Source organism: Engraulis encrasicolus, chromosome 4 (genome assembly GCF_034702125.1).
Source record: "Engraulis encrasicolus isolate BLACKSEA-1 chromosome 4, IST_EnEncr_1.0, whole genome shotgun sequence".
NCBI classification, from domain to species: domain Eukaryota; kingdom Metazoa; phylum Chordata; class Actinopteri; order Clupeiformes; family Engraulidae; genus Engraulis; species Engraulis encrasicolus.
In genome coordinates this window covers 31,124,112-31,147,300 of record NC_085860.1, presented here as the reverse complement: position 1 = coordinate 31,147,300, position 23,189 = coordinate 31,124,112, and the positions used below count along the sequence as shown (strand labels likewise).

The 23,189-nt window shown below is 42.6% G+C and overlaps 1 protein-coding gene across 1 annotated transcript; it reads right to left on the bottom strand.

Annotated features, from left to right (window-relative positions):
* Positions 1–1,485: 1,485 nt before the first annotated feature.
* slc17a6a (solute carrier family 17 member 6a) lies at positions 1,486–22,090 on the bottom strand. Its single transcript, XM_063197816.1, has 12 exons — positions 22,005–22,090; positions 20,117–20,372; positions 19,731–19,849; positions 18,526–18,640; positions 16,901–16,988; positions 15,356–15,442; positions 14,799–14,941; positions 12,301–12,450; positions 3,684–3,816; positions 2,747–2,857; positions 2,020–2,147; positions 1,486–1,857 (listed from the first exon to the last, which is right to left on the bottom strand). Exons 1-12 carry the CDS (start codon positions 22,088–22,090, stop codon positions 1,486–1,488), a joined length of 1,788 nt encoding a protein of 595 aa, XP_063053886.1.
* Between the last annotated feature and the right edge of the window lie 1,099 nt (positions 22,091–23,189).

Below are 23,189 nucleotides of genomic sequence, written 5' to 3'. Positions count from 1 at the left end.
CAATCACGACAGTCTCACACAAACAAGTAAATATGCATGTAAAAACACAACTTTTACAAATCGGAGATATTTCTCTTTTTTCTTTCCTTCATGGGTTTGATACCTATTATAGAATATTCATCAGTGCATTCAAAGTTTTCTTTAAATCTTTAAAAACATTGTCACAGATGGTGATGCTGATGTCTCCTACAGACGTACAGTACAAATGATATGAAACATGGCACTCCACACCAATCTCAATCTCTCCCCACTTGCCAAGTTTGGGAAGAAACCCTTCAAGGTTCCTACCAAAAATTGTGGAAGTAGGTGATTTAATTTAGACCAGCAAGAAATCAAGTCGACAACAAAATCATGGTTTTGAATTAACATCTCATCAACATCTCATTAAATTCGGATTTTGGATATGGAAATTGTGTCTTTTGCCATCAAGGACAAGGACACAGCTGAGGGAGAAGCTGTCAAGGACGGATGTATTTGTCTCTTTTTGAAATAAGTGCATATCACAAAGTCTCATCAAACTACAGAGCAGCCTGGTGCAGAACAGGTCTGTTGAAGACCATGAACCGTGTGACTTCCTAACTTGATTTGTATACGACATAGATGGAATAACAAAATGTATCACAATTACGACATGTTTGCACCAAAAATGTTAAAATATAACTTTACATTTAGGACCTTTTTATTCATAGTACATTATTATATCTTAAATATAACAGGTTTAATATGTAATTTTGATTGCGCAAACCACAATAGACTTTCTGTTTAATAGATTTTTTTCTGTTAAAGAACACTCATTTAGTTTAGACTATGCATTTTCTAAATGTCTTTTTTCTTCCCTCCCCCCCGATAAATATGGAATACAACATAGAGTAGTTCAAGCCATGGACTCACTTTCTAGTAATCTCTCTTTGTTTCTTTGAGGGGAGAGAATAGCTCTCAAATTGGCTGTCATCCATTGTCAAAGTAAAGTTCATGATAAAAGAAAGCACTCATACAACAACTTTATATCGCCTATGACAGAATCAGGGCTTGTGATTCTTTTGTATAGGACTGACCTTTCTGCAAAGTCAGTATTCTAACACTACTATAAGTTCTGTACATAATCTGTGGTCAATAAAATTTGTGTCTCTTTTATATTTTATAGACTTTATAGATGGATGTTATATACTGTATCTTGCTATTCCATATTACTCTAATATTTTAAACTCTTCATCTGACTTCAGTGTATGCTTTACGTATAGCTCAACTTCTAAATTAGAATCTGTTCCTCTGAGTTCCTCGGAATGAATGTTATTTGTGTGTGTGTGCGCGCGCGCGTATGTGTGTGTGTGTGTGTCTCTGTCTGTTTGTCTGTGTCTCTGTGTGTGAAAATAACCAAATATCTGTGTCTTGCCCTGTGCTGTGGTGTGCTGTGCTGTGCTGTGCTGTGCTGTGCTTCTTCTCCTTGTGCTCTAGACTAGTGTTGCTTAGTCTTGGCTGGTGTGATCAGTAGTCTTCGTCCTGCTGGTGATGATGCTGCTGGCCGGCCCCCTCCTGGACGTACTCCTCCGTGGTGTCCCAGCTCTGCACCCAGCCGGTGTTGACCTGCGTGGTGGCCCCGTAGCTCTTGGCGGGGCCCCCGGCTCCTCCCAGGCCTCCTCCTGCGGCCCCTCCCGGCGCGGGCATGTGGCTGAGCGTGATGTCGCCGGACTCCTCGGCCAGCTCGTCTTCGTCGATGAAGCCGCACTTCTCGTCGCTGGTCTCCTCGGGGTCGGCCCACGGCTGCTTCTCGCCCGACGCAAAGATCCCGTAGAAGATCACGCCGCCGTAGTGCACCAGCGACGCGATCAGGAAGACGTACTGCCACTCCTCCCGAGTCTGAATGAGAGACCGAGAAGACATGATGACGAACACACACACACATACCCGCATGCACATGCGCACACACACACACACACACACAATTAGGAAGACGTACGGTCACTCCTCATAGCAGACTGTGGGAGTGGGACAGTGATAACTTATACAGTCAGTACGTACCTTATGTTTAGTCATGGCACCCACGATGAGGGGGCACACCATGCCGGACAGGGTGCCCACGCCATTGGAGATGCCCATGAGGATACTGGCGTACCGGGGCGCTATATCCAGGTGGTTCACATTGAACCCTGAAGGAGGAGAGAAATTAACACCAGTCTGAGATATATGTATACTGAAGGTAATCATATCGATATATATATATATAGTGAAGATAATTAGCCTCGTAAACTAGACCAACCCCAAAACTCGTAGGTAGAATGTGTTTTTTTGGGTTTGTCTAGCCTTGCACTATAGTGGATAATCAGAGCTGGGCCATGAATCTGACAACACTCTATCTAGTTTGGAATATGTGTAGCTAGTCATTGGAAAGACCTTAGCATGGTCACTTTGCCTATAGTGTGAGCCCAGACTCTTCCGGTACATTTCAAGCTATAGACCGGCTTGGCAGGTTATGAGGTAATATCAAAATGCAGGCCAATCAGAGTCGCACATGGATAACTCTGTATTTGTAGAGCCCATTGGGGCAATCTAGAAACCACTCAGGAATAACTTAGTTTGGTTAGTAACTAAACCACCTCTTTTGAACATGTCCCAGGTGGTTCTTATTATGATGAGATGACAACATGTCAACTCTCTCTCTCTCTCTCTCTCTCTCTCTCTCTCTCTCTCTCTCTCTCTCTCTCTCTCTCTCTCTCTCTCTCTCTCTCTCTCTCTCTCTCTCTCTCACCTGATATAGCGAAGCCGCTGAAGCCTACCGCCAGCACGAGGAAGGAGATGGCCACCCCTTTACTGTGGGAGAAGCCCACGACCAGCAGTAGAGTGGCCTCCATACCAAAGCCTGCAGTGCAGAGGACAACACACACAGTAAAGCAGAACACACACAGATGGTAGAGTTGAACCACACTGTCCTATAAGAATTATATACATGACATATATACAGATGGTAGAGTTGAACCACACTGTCCTATAAGAATTATATACATGACATATATACAGAGATCCCAAGTTCCAAAAACTCATTTCAGGGAGATGCTTATCGACCATCGACACCCCGACAAACAAAACAGCATTAGTGTTTAAACATTTTGCAACTTGCATAGTTTAAAATCAGGGATAGGCTATTTGATCTGACTCGCGGGCATCGAAAAGCCACTATCAATATCAGGGAGACTCCCTGAACTTCAGGGAGACTTAGGATGTCTGTATATACAGTATACATACAAGTTAGACACCATTTGTACCAAACAAATCACTGAAGAGCCTGAATGCAACTCATGACCTCTTAACCACTTTTCCCCCACCCATTGCCAGTCAATTCTCCCATCACCCAAAGACACACATCCTGTATATGCACACACTCACGCACACACGCACACATGCACACATGCACACACACTTACATGTTTGTCACAAGGTCTTGAACCATTATTATAGTAATTTTTGTTCATATTAAATATTTTTTTGTTTGTTTTTTTCTTTCTTTCTTTTTCAATGTATGGTGCTTAAATGAATGTACAGATTTGTGTAGAATTTTTAACTGTTTGTGATTTTATTGTTGGACCCCAGGAAGAATAGCTGGGTTTGCGCCCAGCTAATGGGGATCCTAATGAACTAAACTAAACTAAACACACACACACACACTTCATATCCTTTGTTGCTCGCACCTCCGCAGTTCATGATCTTCCTGACGTTGGTGGTGGACATGAGGTTCTTCCTCCGCAGGAAGTCCGCCAACTGTCCCCCGATCGGCACGATGATGGTCATCACCAGGTGAGGGAGCGCAGAGATCATGCCCAACTGAGAGACAGGGCGAGGGGAGAATTCATATAGAGAGTTGAGCATTGCACTTAGAAGAGGCTTTTGTCCAAAGCAACTTACACTTGACATCAAAAGTAAGTGAAGTCATCACGCTTCTGTTCACTTCTGGTGCACATCTTGTGAAGGAAGGGACTGTCTTAGTTAATACAAAGACAAACATGGAGCATCACAAATGATCTTCATTTTTAAAAAACGTTTTCACCAAGATGCAAGAAACCTTTATTGTGATTTACAGTTATTGGTTTTGATTTGCAGGTATTGGTTACAGTTCCTGGAGCAATGTGACATGGACAAGGGTGTAGGAGAGGTGACTCATATTACCACTGGTACAGTAAGAGGACTCAAACCAGTAACCTTCCAAGTTGCAGACTAACAGCCAAGAGCATAGAAACAAATTCTGGGCCCAAAGGACCCACCTCCAATGCCCCCGCCCCCTTTTGTATGATGCTAACATGTAAAAAAACTAACTATAACGTTTCTACACCCCAGCCAACAGTAACTTAATCATGCCACACAAGACTGTATACTGCATAGCTGATGGAAGCAAACATACTGGGAAAAGACTCAACTGCAGGAATTGAGACCCTTTCATGATTGCTTGAATAAAAACATCTCAACTGCACAGGTCTGGAGAACATATTCAGGAAATGTTAGATGTGGGAGTGGATGACTGGCCCTCTCTTGTGCCCTGATTTATAGCTGAAGTGCCGCTGGGCAAACCATCTAAGCCCATGTACAGCACAGTACTATGGCTCCTTTGTCACCTGTCCCTGTCAAGCGCCCTACAAGCCCCTACGGATAACAGCACCAGCTAAACGTAATGTAATATAACTCTTGACATGAAATGTTTTGTCTGAATGTTTTATATTTACCTGAGTACAATATCCATTGGGCTGAAATACAGTAAGTAGGTGGTGGTGTAGGCAGGGCCGGATTAAGGTGGCCTGGGGCCCCTAGGCTACAGGTTGCTGTGGGCCCTCCCAGTAGGGCAAATTTTGCGACAAATTTACATAGGCAGTGTCATAATTACGAGTTAGGAATTAAGGATACTCACACTCAACACAACAGCAGAATTTTTCAATATTACATCTTGTCACAATTCTACGATCTATCACTTTTGGACAATCAAGGGCCCCCAGGCAGGTGGGGGCCCCTAGGCTGCAGCCATATCTAGCCTGTGCATTAATCCAGCCCTGGGTGTAGGCGTGAAAATGTCAATGTGTTACATCATCTTCATGAGATAATAATAAGCTTTCTCTCTATAAAATCCGTAGCCTCTTACTGCAGAGGGGGTCGCCAGCGACCCTATTCACTTGCTGAAAATGCTTAACTACATCATAACAACATTGCTATGATATTACAGAGAGACATAGTGCTGCGCTTAGGGGTTAATAATCTTGACCAGTAATCAGGGAATATGGCAGACTTTTCTGTTGTCTAATCACCATCTGTCTTTTTAGTCCGATTCTATTACAAAATGCTGTGACCGCTACTTTTTCAAAGATTTTGCTGTGTGAAAAGTTAAGTAGGACACAGGAGTAGAAATTTACATTTGAAATTCCCAGCTTCCTCTAAAATGCAAATGCTTAGTTGAGGATCCGCCTCACCAATGCTGCATATCAGTGCCTATAACACAGCCTGACTCATAGTGGAAAATTCAGGCCGAGCACCAACACGTTCACTACACCAACTAGCAACCCAACATTTTGCAGCTTAATTTGACACTTAGAGAGTAGTGTCAACACTGGGAGTGTTGAATTACAGCAAGCAACACTGCAAAATTCAGCACATTCAAACTTTCAGCTATAGCATCTCGCCTGTCATGGCACCAACTACAAACCCCAACTCCGATGAAGTTGGGACGTTTGGTAAACAGTGAATAAAATCAAAATGCTATCATTTTCAAAACATTCAATCTATTCATTAGATGGAGAATAGTGAAAAGACAACATATTAAGTGTTAAAACCGAGAAAAAATATTGTTTTGGGGGACATATGTACTCATTTCTAATTTGATAAATCCAACACGTCTCAAAAGAGTTGGGACGGGGATCAGTGAAATTTAGTAAACATCCAAATAAGATAAAACAACAAAGAAGAACATTTCAAAATGAATTGTACTGACGGACAATATAGGTGTCCAGGTATAAGATCATCACAGAGAGGCTGAGTCACTCAGAATTAAAGATGCAAAGGGAATAATTACCATAGTTATTACATACATTTTTGAATTCCCTTTGATTTACCACGATTGAGTGTATATAAGACATATTTTTGTTAATAAAATCATTGTATAGGTTCATGACATCATGAAATATATATTGGCTGTAGTCTCACTCTAGCACACCAGGAATTAGAGCTATTGAAAATTGACCATATTAAGAATGCTTAATGCATGAAAATGATACAGGGGTGTAACATTCTCCTAAGCACCTGAGCTCACTTAAAATAGACCCAGAAGACATGGGAAACTGTCCTTTGCTTACAGAAGTCAGCAGAAGTTGTAGAAGTCCATTCTTTTTGACAATAATAGAGCATTGCACATCCTGTGCTACAGTGAAAATGGACCATCCAACTTGTGTTAGTGCTAGCTTCAAAAGTCAGCCTCCATGATGGCATGCGGGTGCAGTAGTGCATTGGTTAAGATGTTCTCACTCATCTGTAGAGTTAAATACAGTGCTGAATGGTATAAATGGGTTTTAAACAGCATAAAAAGCCACTCATGCATTATATTTTGAAGGGAGATCTTCGATTACTGCCACATAATAAGGTCAAATTGCATTCTCTACTATGTTTTAACAGTTTGGCTCCATCATAAGGACCAGCAGGTGATAAAATGGTGGGTTTTTGGTCAAGACCTGTCACACTGTAAGCACTACAGAAAGGAAAACATTGCAAAACATGACAAGGAATACACCCACCATTTAAGCTGGTGAAATCATGTCCAAGATAGGATTTAACACTGTTTTTTATATAAAATCATCTCATCGGTTAATGTATTTAACTGTTAAGTGTTGTCTTTTGTTTTGTTTTGTCTTCCTCGACATTTGCTGCCATTTATTGTCCCCGTCCCAACTCTTTTGAGACGTGTTGGATTTATCAAATTAGAAATGAGTACATATGTCCCCCAAAACAATATTTTTTCTCGGTTTTAACACTTAATATGTTGTCTTTTCACTATTCTCCATCTAATAAATAGATTGAATGTTTTGAAAATGATAGCATTTTGATTTTATTCACTGTTTACCAAACGTCCCAACTTCATCGGAGTTGGGGTTTGTAGCAGCCGAAGGAGTCTAATCTTCTCCTTTCTGTCACCTTCTGACCTGCCTCACCACACCACCAGCCTGCTGCCTGAGGACAGTGCTCCATCTCGGCTCCAATCTGAGGAATCAATCTGTTCTGTGAAACGCAGCCTTCGCGCTCTGTGAATTCATCTGACACTTTCTCCTCACAGCAGCGGCAACAGTCAACAATCAATACCCATGTCAGGATTTATTCTCGCAGCTCTCGCTCTGTCCCGACCAATCCCGATCAGCTGACCATAGGAGCAGAGATGCAAGTGGTGTGGTGTGGGGATGTGAGATGTAGGCCGTGACACAGTCAGAGCAGACAGCCAAGTCAGTCAATCAGTCAGTGGCCCTGATAATTTAATCAGGAGTGATGCTAACAGGCAGGGTTTGGCACGGTGGATGCACCGTAACACCAAGGCTACCCAACCCAAACACAAGACATCGCCATACTGTACCTGACACATATTATACGGCTTGACTTAAGGTGGTCTGACTGACAGCCCAATGCTATTGTACAGAAATGGCTACAGTGCCCTCCATAATTATTGGCACCCCTGGTTGAGATGTGTTAAAAGCCTTAAAATAAATTCAGTGTTTAATGCAGAAGAATACTGTCACACTGAAAATTGTAGGAAAATGTAGCCTTCAACTCAAATGAATTGTAAGAAAATAAAAAAATCCCTGACTAAAAAATAATTATTTTTCATTAAATCACCTGTTCCACAATTATTGGCACCCTTAACAATTCCCAGGAAATAAATATAATTGAAGCATTTCTGTCATTTCTACAGTAGTTTACAAAGTTTACCAGAGTATGTAGGAACATTTAATTAGTAATTCATCACTTCCTGTTTCCCTGGGGTATAAATATGACGTGACACAGAGGCCATTTCTCTTATCCACTCTTAAACATGGGAAAGACAAAGGAACACAGCATACAAGTGAGGCAGATGTGCGTCGACCTTCACAGGTCAGGCAGAGGCTACAAGAAGATTGCCACTCAACTGCAGCTGCCCATATCCACTGTGAGAGGAATAATTAAGAAGTTCAAAACAACTGGAACAGTGGTAAACAAGCCTGGAAGAGGACCCAAGTTTATTTTGCCACCACGCACAGTGAGGAGGATGGTAAGAGAAATCAAAAGATCTCCAAAGCTCACTGTTACAGAATTACAACAAATGGTAGCATCCTGGGGTCACAAAGTCTCCAAATCAACCATCAGGCGCTGTCTACACGCCAACAAGCTGTTTGGGAGGCATGCACGGAGAAAACCTTTCCTCACTCACAATCATAAACGCAAGCGTCTGGAGTTCGCCAAGCGGTATTGGGGCTTCAACTGGGACCGTGTGCTTTGGTCAGATGAGACCAAGATTGAGCTTTTTGGCAACAAACACTCTAAGTGGGTCTGGCGTACCACGAAAGATGCACATGCTGAAAAGCACCTCATACCCACTGTGAAGTATGGGGGTGGGTCAGTGATGCTGTGGGGCTGTTTCGCTTCAAAAGGCCCTGGGAACCTTGTTAGGGTGCATGGCATCATGAATGCTTTGAAATACCAGGACATTTTAAATCAAAATCTGTTGCCCTCTGCACGAAAGCTGAAGCTGGGTCGTCACTGGGTCTTTCAGCAAGACAATGACCCTAAACATATGGCCAAATCTACACAGAAATGGTTCACCAGACACAAAATCAAGCTCCTCCCATGGCCATCTCAGTCCCCTGACCTCAACCCCATTGAGAACCTGTGGGGTGAGCTGAAGAGGAGAGTACAGAGGAGAGGACCCAGGTCTCTGGATGATTTAGAGAGATTCTGCAAAGAGGAATGGCTGAAGATCCCTCTTTCTGTCTTTTCCCATCTTGTGAAACATTATAGGAGAAGATTAGGTGCTGTTTTGTTGGCAAAAGGTGGTTGTACAAAATATTAACACCAGGGGTGCTAATAATTGTGACACACATTATTTGATGTCAAATAATTATTTCTTTATGTGGGATTTTTTCCCCACTGAATAAATGCACTTGTATTGAAGGTTGGATTTTTCTCTTTTTTCCATTAAGGTACCATATTATTTAGAAAAAAAATAAAATAATTGGAAGCTAAAAAACACATCTCAACCAGGGGTGCCAATAATTATGGAGGGCACTGTATGTTGAATCGTCAACAGTGTAGACTGGCTGTGTACACAAAAATGAGTGCTTCACACACACTGGGTCTGTGGACAATGTTCAGACACCTCAAAAGGATGGATGTCCACTATTGACATCTTTACCAATCAGAACCAATTACATGACTAGCAGTTGATCAACCTCAGTGCAGTCCATGGGGATATACCCCCCCCCCCCCCCCCCCACCAAAAAAAGTGAAATGTCTCCTCTAGAAGGAAAAAAAGAAAATAGCTAGACCATAAATATTGATTGATAACAAATCTCACAAAGGCTGTATCTGAAAATAGCGAAACCTTCTCTCTGAGCCATTGTAAAATGATTCAATTTAATGTTGATTAGTGGATGAATGCATTACGCAATTGTGTCATCTAATTGATTCAACAGAAGCCACATCAGCCAATCTATATAGATGAGGCTGCAGTGGAGAGAGTCCTTGGAGTAAATATCAATGAGGATCTAAGCGGGTGTCATCACATCACTTTCATCCCAAAGACGGCCAGACAGCGATTCTTTTTTCCGAGGTGGCTGCACAGGTATGGCATGGACAGTAGAATACTGGCTTCCGGTGCGCCATAGAAAGTGTTCGGTAACACTTTCTATGAAGCCCATATCTACAGCGTATTATGAGCACATTTATAACAACTTATAATGCGCATCGTAATCATAGTGCATTATGACAGTTATAATGTATTTTAAGTAGATATGCACCGGATCCTGATTTTTAGGATCCTGCCGGATACCGGATCCACTGCTTAAGATCCTGCCGGATCCGGAACCAGATACCGGATCCTACGAAAGGGTTGAAACACATAGCCAACTCGCACACGTGGGCCCTTTTTATTACGTTGGCGCAAACTATTTTTAAGACTCATTGGCTTACTGCCACACTGCCTTCAACGGCCGCTTCCAAAGGGCTTTCACTCCATGCAGCGATTGGGGTTGTGAAAGACTGACTGAAAAGCCTAGGCTACGTAAAAAGTAGAGATGCCCCAGATCCTGATTTTTAGGTAACTGCCGGGTACCGGATCCACTGCTTAAGATCCTGCCGGATCCGGATAGTCTGAAAAACCCTATTATCCTGCCGGATCCCGAACCGGATCTTGGATCCTGTACATCTCTAGTTTTAAGCCTGTTAACTGCCTGAAGTTTTTAACCAGTCACGAGCATTCAAAACACTCTAAGATTTATAATGCATTATAGGCTAGATTTTTTTTTTATTCATGACTGTTGATATGCTCCATCATGAAGAGTTATGACTGTAGTCATAACGCACTATGATTATGATGCGCATTATAAGTTGTTATAAATGCACTCATAATGTGCTGTAGATATGGGCTTCATAGAAAGTGTTACCAAGTGTTCTAACTGGTAATTTCACAGCCTGCTATGGTAACACTACTACTCAAGACATGAGAGCTCTCCAGCGGGTAATCAAGTTTGCTCAATGTGTAATAAAAACGGAACTACCCAACATCCATAGTCTTTATAACCAACGATGTTTAAAGAAGGCCACACACATACTATCTGATCCACACCACTCCAGCTACACACACTTGACCCTACTACCATCTGGACGCAGATAGAGAAGCGTGCGGTGCGCCCACACCAGCTGACTAAGGGACAGCTTCCGCCCTCAAGCCATCAGGATGCGGAACTGCCATGAACAGCCATAGACAAGCACCACTTTTTCTACAGACTTTTTCTACATTTTCTACATTTCATTCTACAGTTTTTACTTTTTGAAACTTTTTTTCGGTGTCCATTGTTGATGAGTTCTTGAATTCATGAGTACATGACAATAAAGATCTTGTATCTTGTATCTTGTAATACAAGGAAGTTGAATTGAGAATGTTCGCTTACGATAACATGACCTGGGGTATTCCAAGAACATGATTAAGTAAGTAAACTTGGCTAGGTTAAGCTACAGAAAGTGGTAAACCTTAAAATAAATAGAAGACAGCAGGCATCATTTAGTTTAAAATATGTATGTGTCTCTTTTATTTGCTGATTTGCCACTACTTCCAGGTGAACTTGGAGCAGGTAATTTGATATAATACTGAATGGCCCTCTTCGAATACACCAGAGCAGGGGTCCCCAACCTTTCTGGGTCAGAGGGCTACCAGGGGCTACCAAGGGCTACCCGAGGGCTACTTTTGTTCAAAATCCTCTACTGATGTCTTGACATCATTCGCAAATCACACTAGATTGAATGATAAATTGCTTATACGTTATAAGGAAATATTCTTTATAGGCTATAAATAAATAATCTCATATTTAAATGAAGAAAAGCATTAACTGTGACTAAAATCTTGTAGTCTTGACTGTTTATTAACATCCTTGGTGGGCACCTCAGAAGCTCCTGGAGGGCTACCTGGCGCCCGTGGGCACCATGTTGGTGACGCCTGCATCAGAGTGTCTTTCACAGGAAAAGATTGCTGAAATTGCTGATCATTTGACCAGGGGTATTCCAAGAACATGGTTAAAAGCAGTAAACCTGGCTAGGTTAAACCATAGAAACCACAGGCATCATTTAGTTTAGAATATAGGGCTCTTATATTGGGAGCGTACCTATGTTCCCAGGGTCCTATGTTCCCCTGTCTTTGTATGGGACCGGGGAACTTAGGACCCTTTTCTAAAAAAGAGTTCTATGTTCCCCGCATTGTATGTTTCCAAGCTTTCAAATTGTGCCCCTCCCAAAACCATCCATAGACCTAACCTGTCAGTAATGCAATGTTTCTGAGCTGTAAATTTGTGCCCTGACCAAAACTATCCCTAGACCTAACCTGTCAGAAGTGCCCGGTTGCGGGCAACATATGACCCGGGGAACATAGGACCCGGGGAACATAGGACCCGGGGAACATAGGGATGACCCCCTTATATTACCTGATTTGCCACTACCTCCAAGTGAGTTTACCAGTAGTCTGACATACTAGTGAATGACCCTCTTTGAATACACCCTTGAGTGCACGAGAATCTTCATGAAGGTGAATGTCACCCAGGGTCTCACCTTGCTGATCTCGAAGCCAAACACCTCCTCGAAGTATGCGGGCTGGCTAATGAGCAACAGGTAGAAGGTCCAGCTACGGCAGAAGTTGGCCACGATGATTGCATAGACAGGCATGGAGGTGAAGAACTTCCTCCACGGAGTCTTGAATTTCTGCAGGACAAAAGAAGAAGAGGAACAGGTCAAGATGCGTAGTAGACAATAGAGAGAGTAGTTCTTTGCCCTGCCATGACTCAAATGGTAGGGCACTGCACTTTTACACCGCCGACCCAGGTTCGATTCCGGCCTGTGGTCATTTCCCGATCCTCCCCTGTCTCTTTCTCCCCCTTGCGTCCTGTCTCCATCTCATTATCCTATCAATAAAGGCATGAAAGCCTCTAAACAAATATTAAAAAAAGAATAGTTCTGGGTCGTTGTATGACTTAAATAAACCTTCAAAGTGGAGCTACAGTGTGCGGACCTCTACTCTTTCTATCGTCAGATACACGTCAGATACATCTTTGTCCTGCACCTGACTTCAGCGAGGTGGGATGTGCATAGTTTTGCTCTTTTCAAGATGTGTAGAAGCCCTTTGGTGCAGATCCGACTCACTGCTGGTGATCTGACTCGCTGTTTGTGCTGAAAACACTCAACTACATCATAACAACATTGCTTGAATTTCTACAGGAGAGGAAAGAAAAGGCCATGATGCTGAAATGAGACAAATTAATTTTAATGAATAAATCACTTAATTAATGAAAATAAATCCAAATTAATTCTTAGTTTCCCAGGTTAATCTTCGCAGATGCGAGGTAAATTCTTAATTTTCCATGTAACTGGACATTGGACACATTTCATGCTGGAAACATCTCATTCCAGAGTTCATTTCAATGATATCTTTGTGGTAATAAAGCACTGACATGGAACCCACAGGGAAAAAGAAAAAGAGGCAGACCAAGAACCTCCTGGAGAAGAACTGTGGAGCAGGAAATGAAAGAAGAAGGGCTATCGTGGCGACAACTGGAGCGGAGGGCCCAAGACAGGAGAGGATGGAGGACATTCGTCAATGGCCTATGTTCCTATGGGAATTTAAAGGCCTAAGTAAGTAGGTAAGTTTGTGGTAATAACGCTGTTTATGATTCTAATCCAATACAAGATTTGTATGTTCTAATTAGACATCCTCGTGTCTGTCCAGCTGTCTGAGCTCAACTCAACTCTTGTTCTCACACCCAGTTCTGTCTCTGTAGACAGGAAACAAATACTGTATAGTGTCTTGAACAGAGCCAAAAACACAACCCCAGCCATCTCCCTATTTGATGAACACAGAAAGAAGCTAATCCATTTGAGTGCATAGCGAAATTGCAGACTTAATAAACGCACCTTTAAAACTTTGCATTACACCGACCCACACAACCCCTCCACACTTTCTATTTTAAAAAAACTGGTGGTGGAGCTACTTTGAGATAGTCTGAATCATAGATGTGATGTTAACGTCTAGCTCTCTTCTTCTCATGAGAATCAAAATGGTGTCTGGACTTCGATCTGCCAGCTTTAGCTGTCATTACTTTCAGAGTTCTCAGTGGGTGGACTGAAGATGCGTCTACCAAATGGGCCTGTATGGTATAGCTAAAACAACATTCAGTCAGACTCAATATATTCCTCTGGCTTGGCTACCACATGGGACCATTGTATTTTGTTGTCTGAACCTGTTGTTTGAACCTACGGTTCCTCTCGTACTGAGCAGGATTACCATTGCAACAACACATTGTGATAGAGTGGTCATCACTAGGGTTGTAGTCTCTGACTGTCACTCCAACGAGCCTGGCTCTTCGGTGTGGTGGTCAGAGCCCCATGGTACTCCAGAAGGACTGGGTTCAATTCCCAGCGGGGCAGTTCTACTCCCCTTTGCTACAAATGGTGTCAGAAGTGGGATGGCTACCGTGAGGCCAGTGGAAGGGTACCCATTGTGTGTGAGCAGTAATTCCATGTGAGGGACCCCCAAGATTGGTGACCCCGGTGCAAAGGACCCCAGTGATGGGTGAAGCATTGACGATGGGGCACCCTGGATGGGAGAAGCATGATGGGCAGTTGCGTGAGGGACACCATGAGTGTGCTGGGCAACTCTACTCCCCTTCACTACAGCACATCATCAGTAGGGTAAAACTAACGACGGTCTAAACCCAGCTCACGTTCCCTATTAGTGGGTGATCAATCCAACACTTGGTGAATTCTGCTTCACAATGATAGGAAGAGCCGACATCGAAGGATCAAAAAGCGACATCGCAATGAGTGCTTGGCCACCATAATAAAAAAATAAAAAAATATAATAAATAAAAAATACTAGAACTATTGTGTGTTCGCCTTAAACCTGCCCCAATCGAGCTGCTTTAAATTCTCATTTTCAATGGTTCCCATTCTGGGGATTTGACATCGAAGAGTCGACCAGCTTGGCCAGGCTGACTTGGTTACAAGACTTTGTGCAGTGTCACAGCATGAGTGGACCTGGACTACCCTGGACTTACATCAATGGGGCCCATCAAGGTGGCACTCTCCCCGATGGCCTCCTCAATGTAGGCTCGCTCCTCGGCGGTGATGGTGGGGTGGTCAGCTGGGCTCTCATACGACACCAGGATCCAGAACATGTACCACACAATGCCAAAAACGCCTGCAGGAGTATAACACACACACACACACACGCACGCACGCACGCACGCACGCACACACACACACACACACACACACACACACACACACACACACACACACACACACACACACACATACACACACACACACACACAATAAAATAACTTAATATGTCAATAGCTGGAAATGTATGTCAAAAATTCAACCAAAAACTGAATTCTTAATACACCAAAATCTGAACTGAGTGTAAAGCGCATTGAAGCACAATATCATCAGACAAGCAGAGAGGTGTTGCACCAGAGGGTTTTTTTACACCTGAGGAGCAACAAAAGCTACCAATCTTTTCACAATTGCAATAATTTGTTGATATTTGACAGTCCAGCATCCATCAAATAATACACGGGGAAAAAAAGTATCCATCCAATGAACTCACCATAGATGTAGAAGACTGAGGACCAGCCTGAGTACTGCACTAAAATCCCAGCCAGGGGCATGGCGATCACCGCTCCCGCATAGGAACCTGGGGAGGAGGATGAGATGAGACAGAGGCTGTTTCTCAAAGTGAAGTGTGCGGCCCTTGCTAGTATGAGTCTTCAGAGTGAGAAGTCCACACACTTAGAATCCTTTTTGTTCTATTTTATTTTTTCATGGCAGGATAACGTTTCGACCTCAACAGTCTTCAGACGTTATCCTGCCATGAAAAAATAAAATAGAACAAAAAGGATTCTAAGTGTGCAGACTTCTCACTCTGAAGACTACAGTTGCCCTTCGTCCTGCACCTTTCCCTGGGATGTGCACAATCCTCTCCTTCAACTTGCTAGTATGAGTAACACCTGTTTTTCAAGGATATCGCGTTAGCGAGACGACAAGTAGCCTACTGTTCCAAAAAGAAGTCCAATACACTTGATTCGTAGAATTGTCACTTGCTGCTAACCTGGTTCTCACGCGATGGTTGTTACCAACCATCTGGAAACTTGTCAATCGCTTAGCTCTGGAAAGGCCTGGGTGTGTTCAAAACAGCTCAAACTTGATTGGAGAATTCACGTGGCTTTTTTTTAATCACATACTACTTCAACCACTGACTTGTATATACCCCGCCCCACGATTCTGATTGGACAGGCTGTGAAATATCTGATTCCGTTCGGGCTCGTCTAAGATTTCCAGACCCTCGTGCGAGCTCACAAAGTTAAACGAAGATGCACAAAGCACGAAGGGTCTGCGTGAGAGACAGGCTAACTTGCTGCATCCCTGCCATGACAAAATACCCATAATCCTTCACGTTTCCACGCTCACAGCTTTTTATCACAGGTGTGGGAAAGTCATGCATCCTTAAGCAACATATGTATGTTCACTAGTGGTGTGCATTGGCACTGCCCTCATGATTCGATTCGATTACAATTCGGAAGGTATCGATTCAATTCGATTCGATTCAATTCTACAATGCATTGCAATGCATTACATTTCTACTGAAAGCAAAGCAAATGTGTCATCAGTCATGATGAGACAATACAAGTAGTCAGATACTGAGCAACATTTTATTGGCTGTTTTCTGTATCAGTCTTGCAGTTTTCAAAGCTTTGAAGTGCTTTTATTTAATTTAACATTCATTTGCTCCTGAAATATCCACGGAAGCAATTGAAACTTTAAAAATTTGCCGCATTGATTATGGAACTTGCCGCATTGAATTGAATTGTCCATGCCCCGCATTGCATTGCCAAATCGATAATTGTTGACACCACTAATGTTCACGTTGTTTTCCGAGATGTAAATAGCTTAAAATAACTCAACACTCAACACACCAATGAGTTCATATCAACATTCTCGTACTTTTGTTGCACCTTTCAACTTACAGCAGAACAGCAATACTGTACTGCCAAATTCAAAGCACTTCAAATTTTGATTTAGTCTTGTGTTTTTTGTCTCCTTGGCAGGATGATGTTATATTGTCTTCACATGTCTTCTTAACCATGCCACTCACCACAGAAGGAGGTGGTTGCCAGACGACTCCTCTCCAAAGGTGGAGCCCACTTACTCCAGATGCCATGGCATGCAGGGTAGGTCACTCCCTGGAATCCACACATTAAAATATGGATACCATCAAACCATAGACATACTGTATATATGCACACATACATCTATATACTGGGCAGGTCTTTGGTCATCATCATAGACGTACAATATGCATGCATTTACAATATGCCTATGTCCATGGTTACAATGGTGAGGAAAGCATGGGGGTCAAGAGAAAACAGTAGCTTAGGAAGGACAGAAACATACGCATGCACACACGCACACGCGCACACACACGCACACGCACGCACACGCACACACACCACACCTGAAGCAAGGGTGCAATTTTCACAGCTAGATCTCTGAGGGATATCGCCAAACTAAACTAGTAATTTTCCTGGCGGTCTCCCACGTGGAAGGCAGGCAGGGATTAATGTGACGCCCTGATTCAGGCAAATTTAAGGGCTGGCTTTCTGCTCAGCCACCAAAACAGCAATGTTCCCATTAAATCTTCATTAGTCTCTAATTGGCACACAATCAGCCATTGATGGGCACAAATAGCTGGGGCTTGTGCAGAGCAGGCCTGAACACCTAATGTTTAATTTGCAGTAATCAGCCCCGTGCTCATGGAAACCGAGGCGCCCCAGCCTGTCCCATCCCTGAAAAATCTTTTGCTTTCTTTGCCTCCACGGCAACCTGCATCCCCCTCACACTTCCTGGAATTATAGACCTGCCTGTTGCAGGTCTCTCTCTCTCTCTCTCTCTCCTCTCTCTCTCTCTCTCTCTCTCTCTCTCTCTCTCTCTCTCTCTCTCTCTCTCTCTCTCTCTCTCTCTCTCTCTCAGGTTTTGTCTGGCTATCTGTTGCAGCGCTCTCTCTCTCTCCACACATCTCTCTTTTCCATGTCCCTCCTCCCTGAACCTGTTCATTTCTCTTGTCCTTTGATTCATTCATCCTCCACCTCCGCCCCCTTCTCTCTGTCTTTGTGTCTCGTTCTCTTTCCTCTCTTGTCTTTAATGTACAATCTCAAGTATGATATTGGGATTAGAATATAACCTTACTTTTTTCCTAGCCTATGTAATATATTAATTGACATTTCTTTACCCCCCACTTCCCCTTCCACCAGCAGTAGACCGTTGAGCACATTATTCCATTCACTGAACCCTGTGTTTTGCATTTGATGATTCCAATATAGGAAAACAGTGGAATTTATTACAGATTTTTGTGTTTAGGATTCATATGTGCTCTAGCAAACATTCAAACATGGGTTGATCATTATATCTCCTATACTAAATATGTATCTACTTTTTGAAATACTATGAATGCATTAGTCAACACAGGAGGTAACAGTTAAACGTCTTTTATCACAACAGACATAAATCCCTGATCCCATGACATAAAGCATGTACATCTAAATGAAATTGGTGATGATACGATCACAAGTAGGCCTATTGGTTGTGATATTGTGGATGAGAATAACAAAGGGGTATCATAATGGAATGAAAAATATGGGCATATGAAACAAAAAAATAACTGCAATTGACTCTATAAAACACATGAACCAAAATGAAAATATTAGCGTAGTTCCAGTTTACCTCTACCAATCCCTGGAGAATTCTCACGAACATGACACATCCGTAGTGCACACGGGCCGCGGAAGGGATGAACATGTTGAAAACAGATGTGAAGAAAATAGCCGCTCCAAAGACTCTACAAAAGTAATATGAAAGAAAATACCACAGTAAAGCAGTGTAAATGGTTAAATGTTAGATGGTGGGTGCAAATACACATTTTTTTCTAAAAATAAAAATAAAAAATACACACGCGTTTTATACAGCAGCACCATGGCTAATTTATAACTGCAGAAATCAATGGTTGGGCCCATTCTCAAAAAGTCTCCAATTACGCACAGTGGCATTTTGGTGTATCAAGAAAATCCCGTGGATGTCATCAATGTGGCTTTTTCGTTTAAATTCCATGTCTGGCATAGTATGGACAACCAGCAGCCCAGTTTAGCATGCAGAAACCTGCTGAGAAGCCGAATAATAAACAGGCAGAATCTCCTGGGGAATCATTAGGGCGCGCCAGATAGATGGGGGATTTCCTGCGCTGTCGATGAGACCGCTATGAACCACCTAGAAACTAATCGCTGCCTTTATTGGTGAGCTAAACCACACTGGAGAGAATTCAGACTATTTGTTACTGTAGGAAGACGTATCCTCTCAGGTGCTCATACTTTATTATTTTCTGTATACAGGATACAGTATTGACATTATTGTCAAGGTAAGAAGAAATAGGCTAACAAGCGCACGATAAAGTAAACCATACAAATAGCCTGCACTTGCAATGTTGGCAAGCATAGCCAAAATATAAATCTGCCATGGTTCCCCATACCCCCTCTACAAGATTAGACACGCTTGTCCCCCGGGACCTCATTAACACGTGGCTACAAGCTCCACGCCCACCACGGTCCCACCAGCTCTTTCTTTCCCCCGGTATTAGTGTCAAGGCTCCATCCCTGCAGTGCCTGTCAAGCTCAAGGCACCCAGCTGGAATACCCCCAGAAACCAAACTCGGGTTATATAGGATGTAGGCTCCTCAAACAATAGGGACTTCATGGCAAATTTGTTATCTACACCTAGACCCACATATCTGTGTTAACGCTAGTGTTATTATATCTTTACATCACCCGAGAACAAACTAGTTCAGAGTGTGAATAACCTGTTCAATCGCCCTATCGTCTACGGGCCTACTGAAATCATGCCATTATTTGTCCAGACTCAGAGCAAATATCAATCACCTGTTGGCCGCGAGACGGGATGAGATATACCCTCCTGGAATCTGCGTGACGATGTAGCCCCAGAAAAATGAGCCATGGATCATACCCACCGTCTCCGGGTCCCAGTTAAATTTCGCTTTCTGCAAAACATAGCAGCATCTATCAGGTGGGGCAAGTCCTTGAAGAAAGGCATGCAACTGATGTTCACACCCATTGAGGAAATTCGGTTGACACTAATTAAATGAATTGTTAAATCGGTAGCAAATAACACAGTTGTTATTTAGGCTATATAATGGGAATTGTATGGAATACATGTAGAGACAAAGCCATTGAGGGGAAAAAAGGAAATGGAAAATCTGAACTGGATTAAGTGGGCGGGACCTAAGGATGGGGCGTGACACACACACCTCTAGGACGATAATCTTGCCATCCCGGTGAATGGTGCTGTTGTTGACCATGCTCACGATGGCCACGCCCAGATTGCAGCGGATACCGAAAGAGATGCAGAACCCCAGTCCGCTCATGATGGCGATAATATAACGGCGGGGTAGCCCAAAGCACGTGCAGTCGCACAGAGGTGGACTCTTCTCTTGGACCTCCTTGGGCCTTCCATCTTCCGTCAACTCGATAACCTCTCCCGTGCCATGGCGCTTGTCCATCACCCTGGTGGATCACAGGAACCAGTTGCATTTTTATCTTCAGGAATGTGGTTATTTATCATTTCTGGGATTTCAGATGGCAACAACTGGATATACAGGATATACTGCCATTTTGAACAACAGCACTTTCAACAGTTGCCAAATTGCATTTGGAATATGGGAGATATGCTGCTGTAAGAATCAGTAGGCCTATAAGTGGACCCTTCTGTAGACAATTGCTTTTTATAGACCAATACTGTTTTAAAATTAATGTCTATATATAGATATGTCTATAGCACAATAATTGAGTGTCTATGATTTTCGAATATCTTTGATAGGCCTACATTTGTGGAATCGTCATAAACTGCTTTCAGAAATAAATTGCTTTTCAATGTACAATATTCTATTTTTTTGCATTTCAACGAAAACATACCGCATTGCAGCCACCTACTCATCGTGTAGCCTAATGTGCATGACTTAAACAATGTGTAGGCTACTGTGGCATATGGACCTATGATATGAAGACATATGATCATGATATGAGGTGGCAATTGTTAGTGATTATTGAAAGCAAATGGATATGTTTGAGCATGCATTATTTTTTCTTCGTTCATTCTTCGTTAAATCAGTTCTAACGACTGAATTTCCATTACCAAGGAAAGCAGACAACAGTGCCTTTTCAGCTTCACATCTGCTGAGCGCGCTGAAAGGCGAAAAGTGAAATGGAGGTATCTTGTCAGGTTGTGAGTCACACTGAGGAGAATCGTGAGCGGTCCAAATGTTCAACCATTTAGATGGGCTATTGTAGGCTAGACCAATGTGTCCAGACAAATTTCAGTGCGTAAATTCGTTAGCACACAACCATGCTGGTGAAAAGGAAATGTTCACATGATTTACAGAACTGTGAGAATGTTTGGATCTTCAATTTAGCACATCGACCACTATTTCGTTTTTAATAAATAATAATAATAAAAATACAATAGCCTAAGCCCTAATGACATAGTTAAACTAAATAGTCAACTATGTTAGGCCTATTTATTATAGCCTAACACAGGTTATTTATTTTAAAGGAAAACATCCCACGATGAACATCTGTTTTACATGTCACACTTTTTATTTCGATATGTTGCCATTTCCTTCAGGAGATTTCTTATTTATGAATGATTCTTCTGTAAAGGAAGCCCTTGTGAAAGTGTTATGAAAGAGATCGATCTGCTTAATTATGAAATGCTATAGTTATTCCTACTCCTCGTGTCACGATTCGAGCCCATTCATTAATTATTTACGACAACCACAACCACTACGAAAAAAATAATCCCCAAGGGTATCGTCCCCATCTCGCACACCGGATTTTCTTATAGGCCTAATTCTACGCCAACGAATTTAGAAATATTTTTGATCTATGCACAAACCTGTCCTACTATTGTAATACATCTATTTTACCTAATGCATAAATCACAATGTTCACGTTTTATATCAGTGAAATAGCTATCTGAAAAATTGTTCTTTGAACACAGCTTGGTTCCTGAAATAGGTTAGTCTATTTAGTATATTAGTAGCGTACGGGTGTCTATTTTCATACGCTTCCTGATAAAAGGAAATACTAGCAAGGCAAGATTTTTTTTTTACAGGAAAAACATCAAAGAGCCTCGTCTACCTCTGGAGGTGCCCCAGGGTCTTCCCGGCCACATTTTTCAGCCCCTCTTTGCCGGGGACAAGAACTCGTTGCTTCAGTGTATCCATATCCAGACGGTATTCCTTTTAGTGCTTATGAAGAGAAAGTGTGCTGTATAGGAGGAAGATGTCCGAACATATTGCTTGAGTGTAAATAAAATGGCTTGTCCTTTCCTCCGCGTTGGATCGTGTTGCGTGAGTTGTAATCCTCGGATAGCAAATTAATTATGCTTAAAACGCCAGCGCGCGCAACTGAAGTAGGCTTAACAGTTTATTTTACAGTCACAAAAATCCCTTCCTTTGCCTTGTGGAATGCTGGTCCTTGCTGATCCATTTTCCTTATGCTAATTGGATGGAGGCGAATCTGGAATGGCTGGAACACTATACCGAGACGTCAGATGGAAACATCCAAGATTAACACCGAAAATGTTGACACGCAAATGAAATAAGATCTCCCATTCCCAGATTTTTGGATTTTAGCGGTTATTCATTCAGGAGTCGTGAGATCCCGGCGCTTTCAGTACCATGGACAGCGAAAGCGCGTGTCCGCCCAGTTGTTCAGGTGCTCCAGCGCTCGCCTTTTTTTGCCGGGCACGCGCACGCACTCCCACATCGTCGATTCTAGGAGATACCAAGTCTGCTCGTCTCTCTGCATAGAGATCAAGCATTTACCACTTGGGAGGGGCGCGACAGAAAATGCTTACAAATGTAGATATCCATTCAACCTTGGGGAAATATCAGTGTCGCTGCGTCACTGTATCACAGGTGAGCGGAATATGGCTTAATCCACCCTGTCATGATTGAGGAGGTAATTCAACCTGGAGTAAGTGATCGGAGATAGGAGATTTCAACATGAACGCGGGTTTCACACACTCAAGACCGGACCGCCCTCAGATAGCTGATGATGCAATTATACATTCGTAAAAATTCTCCATTCTACAATGTCAGTGTGTATCCCAGAAGGATGTAGACCAAGTAAACAAAAGCAAGCGATGTTTGTCCTCCCATGCACATCCTCTGTATGAAGATGTAAGGTCTACCTGTAGCTTACGATACGGATATATAATGTGTCCATACTACTGTAGAGATTTAGCTCAAATTATAACACACCGTCTTGTACATGTTACCGCCATTAATCCCATCAGGGAATACATGAATTATGAATCCA

Bases quoted from the DNA above. Each gene is read 5' to 3' on its own strand.
- slc17a6a (XM_063197816.1), bottom strand. From the start codon at position 22,090: ATGGATACACTGAAGCAACGAGTTCTTGTCCCCGGCAAAGAGGGGCTG. The intron at 20,373-22,004 runs GTAGACGAGGCT...GTGATCCACCAG, and splicing joins ACCCTGGGGCACCTCCAGAG to GGTGATGGACAAGCGCCATG. The intron at 16,989-18,525 runs GTAAACTGGAAC...TGTGGATTCCAG, and splicing joins TTCTCCAGGGATTGGTAGAG to GGAGTGACCTACCCTGCATG.